Genomic DNA, 2,690 nt, shown 5'->3' with positions numbered 1-2,690 from the left:
CCCCCCCCCCCCCCCCCCCCCCCCCCCCCCCCCCCCCCCGCTGCTGGATTGCGGCGGCGGGAACAGCGCGCTCGGACGCCCAGAGCCAGAGACGCTGGCCTCCGCCAGGCGCGACCGTCGGGGCTCCCCCAGCGCCCTCCCTCCCATTTCTGACACCAAGACGCCAGTCGAATTAGAGGGGGAAAACTCTGCTTTATTTTATTTCATGATTTCTCGTGGTGTTGCACCACCGTCGGGGCCATCCGGCTCAGCGCTGGGAGAAGGCGGCCTCGGGGTCGCAGGCGGGGTCGGAGCGGCAGCCGTCTGGAAGGAGAGACGCCGAGTCAGGGCCCGTCCCGCCGGCTCCCATCCCCGGGTCCTCGGTTCCCGGCCCCCTCCAGGTCCCTGGTCCCCGGTGCCGGCTCCTCCCGGGTCTCGGCTCCCCGGCCCCGGCCCGCGCTCACCCGGGCTGCAGCAGATGCCAGCGGCGGCGCAGCGGCCACCGCTCCCGCACGGCTGGTGGCCCGACTGGCAGGGCGACGGCAGGTAGTTCTCCTCCTGGCAGCGCAGCGCCTCGGCCGTGCCCACGAAGCAGCCCAGCTCGTCGCCGCAGCAGATGCTGGGCCCGAAGCAGCGCCCTTTGCCCCCGGGGCCGCAGGGGAGACACTGGCGGGAGGGCAGGGGCAGGTGAGCGCGGGCTGAGCGAGGTCGGGGGCCGCGGTCGCGGGAAGGGGGCGCAGGTCCCCTAAAGTCCCCAGACCCCGGGGCGGGCAGGGGCGGCGGGACGCGGCCCGGGCTCACCTGGCGCACATCGAGGTCCAGCGCGGCCCTCTTGCCGCCCAGGGGGCAGTTCTGGATGTAGCAGGCGGAGGTCAGGGCGAGGAGGCCGAGCAGGCAGCAGGCGAGGCCGGGGCCAGCCATGGTGCGGGCTCGCTGGGTCAGGGGCGACTGCTGTGGCGGTGGTTCGGGGACCCGCCTTTTAATGGCCCTGGCCGCGCGGGCGGAGCGCTGGCTAAGAGGGCCGCCGCATGGCTGGTCACAGCTGGTCGCTGCGGGTCAGGCCCTGGGCGCCCGGCGCGCCCCCTCATTTGCAGGGGCCTGGCCAGGTCACGGTCACCGCAGCGGCTGATGGACTGGGGGCAGGGGAGGTAGAAGACAAGGCCGTGCGGGGGCGGGTGGCCTGGGCCCCCTGGGGTGGGACAGGGAGCATGGGGGTCTGCGGCCCAAGCAGAACTATGTAGCTGGATTCCCAGTATGTGGGGGGAGGATTACAGAGCAGACGCTTGGACCCCTCCAAGCTAGAGGAGGGTGGGCAGGACTCCTCATCTCTCCTTCTTGGCTGGTTGCGCAGCAGTCTTGTCTCTTTTGTTAGGGAGCTTCCTTTGCTCGAACCCCAGTTTCCTGGGACCCACTTTCCACGCTCACTCCCACACCCCTGCACCTGGAACTGGAATAGGGAAAGATCTTTATTTTCTTTAACCTGTAACTGAAATGTAACCTTTTGCTTCAATTATGGGGTGGTCAACTGGCCACAGTGGAATTTGCAACCCTTGTGGCTTTGTCACACATCAAATGACAGATATTCTCCCATCACATTACAGCTATGGCAAGTGTCTCTAAATGTTGCTAGACTCATCACTTTGAAGTTATGGCATTTAATGACAGTTCATTCCCAGCTCTGCCACCAGATCTTAGCTAATGCTTTATTTATTTATTATTTATTTAAAAATATTTTTAAGACTTTATTTATTTGACAGAGAGAGAGAGACGGCGAGAGAGGGAACACAAGCAGCGGGAGTGGGAGAGGGAGAAGCAGGCTTCCCCGCCTAAGCAGTGAGCGGGATGCAGGACTTGATTCCAAGCGCCTGGGATCATGATCTGTACGCAAGGCAGAAACCATCTGAGCCGCCCAGGTGCCCTTGTATCTAAGGTTTTAAGTAAAGAAGCATATTTAAATATATCACAGATTTGTTTTAACATTTTGATTCCTGAATATAAATACACTTGGTTTCTTTTGTAATTTTTAAAAAAAGATTTTATTTATTTATTTGACAGAGATCACAAGGAGGCAGAGAGGCAGGCAGAGAGAGTGGGGGAAGCAGGTCCCCGCTGAGCAGAGAGCCCGATGTGGGGTTTTATCTCAGGACCCTGAGATCATGACCTGAGCCGAAGGCAGAGGCTTAACCCACTGAGCCATGCAGGTGCCCCTCTTTTGTAATTTGTTAAAAAATATTTTATTTATTTACTTTCAGAGAGAGAGAGAGAGAGAGCATGCATAAGCAGGGGGAGTGGCAGGCAGAGGGAGAAGCAGAGTCTGAAACTTTGATGCTCCATCCAGGACCCTGAGATCCTGACCTAAGCAGAACACAAACCTTAACCAACTGAGCCACCCAGGCACCCCACATCTTTAATGTATCTTAAAATGAAAATAATTACAAATAAAAGAAAGAGTGCCTCAGTGGAGGGGATGTTAGTCAATGTCATGAACAGGGAGAAGCTCAGCACCAATCATCCTTCAAGAAGGGACCTGCCAGTGGCTCAGTCCCACTCTTGGTTTCTCCTCAGGTCATGATCTCAGGGTTGTGAGTTTGAGCCTCACATTGGGTGTAGAGATTACTTAAATAAATAAATAAATCAAAAAAAAAAAAAGAAGAAGAAGAAGGGAGTTACCCCCAGCAGGAAGACTTTGGCTGGCAACCAGCCAGGGTCTT

At 58.1% G+C, this 2,690-nt stretch overlaps 1 protein-coding gene across 1 annotated transcript; it reads right to left on the bottom strand.

The window, feature by feature from the left end:
* Window positions 1–184: 184 nt before the first annotated feature.
* Window positions 185–910, bottom strand: OXT (oxytocin/neurophysin I prepropeptide). Its single transcript, XM_032859382.1, has 3 exons — window positions 781–910; window positions 444–645; window positions 185–303 (listed from the first exon to the last, which is right to left on the bottom strand). The coding sequence occupies exons 1-3, from the start codon at window positions 898–900 to the stop codon at window positions 248–250; spliced, it is 378 nt and encodes a 125-aa protein (XP_032715273.1). The 5' UTR covers window positions 901–910; the 3' UTR covers window positions 185–247.
* Between the last annotated feature and the right edge of the window lie 1,780 nt (window positions 911–2,690).

This window comes from Lontra canadensis, unplaced genomic scaffold, assembly GCF_010015895.1.
Source record: "Lontra canadensis isolate GAN:19392208 unplaced genomic scaffold, GSC_riverotter_1.0 scaffold16, whole genome shotgun sequence".
Taxonomy (NCBI): domain Eukaryota; kingdom Metazoa; phylum Chordata; class Mammalia; order Carnivora; family Mustelidae; genus Lontra; species Lontra canadensis.
The sequence above is the reverse complement of the archived record's forward strand: the minus strand, read 5'-3'. Positions and strand labels throughout refer to the sequence as shown.

Coding starts and splice junctions, on each gene's coding strand:
- OXT (XM_032859382.1), bottom strand. CDS start 900: ATGGCTGGCCCCGGCCTCGCCTGCTGCCTGCTCGGCCTCCTCGCCCTG. Junction 646..780: donor TGGACCTCGATGTGCGCCAG/GTGAGCCCGGGC, acceptor CCCTCCCGCCAG/TGTCTCCCCTGCGGCCCCGG. Junction 304..443: donor TGGCATCTGCTGCAGCCCGG/GTGAGCGCGGGC, acceptor CTCTCCTTCCAG/ACGGCTGCCGCTCCGACCCC.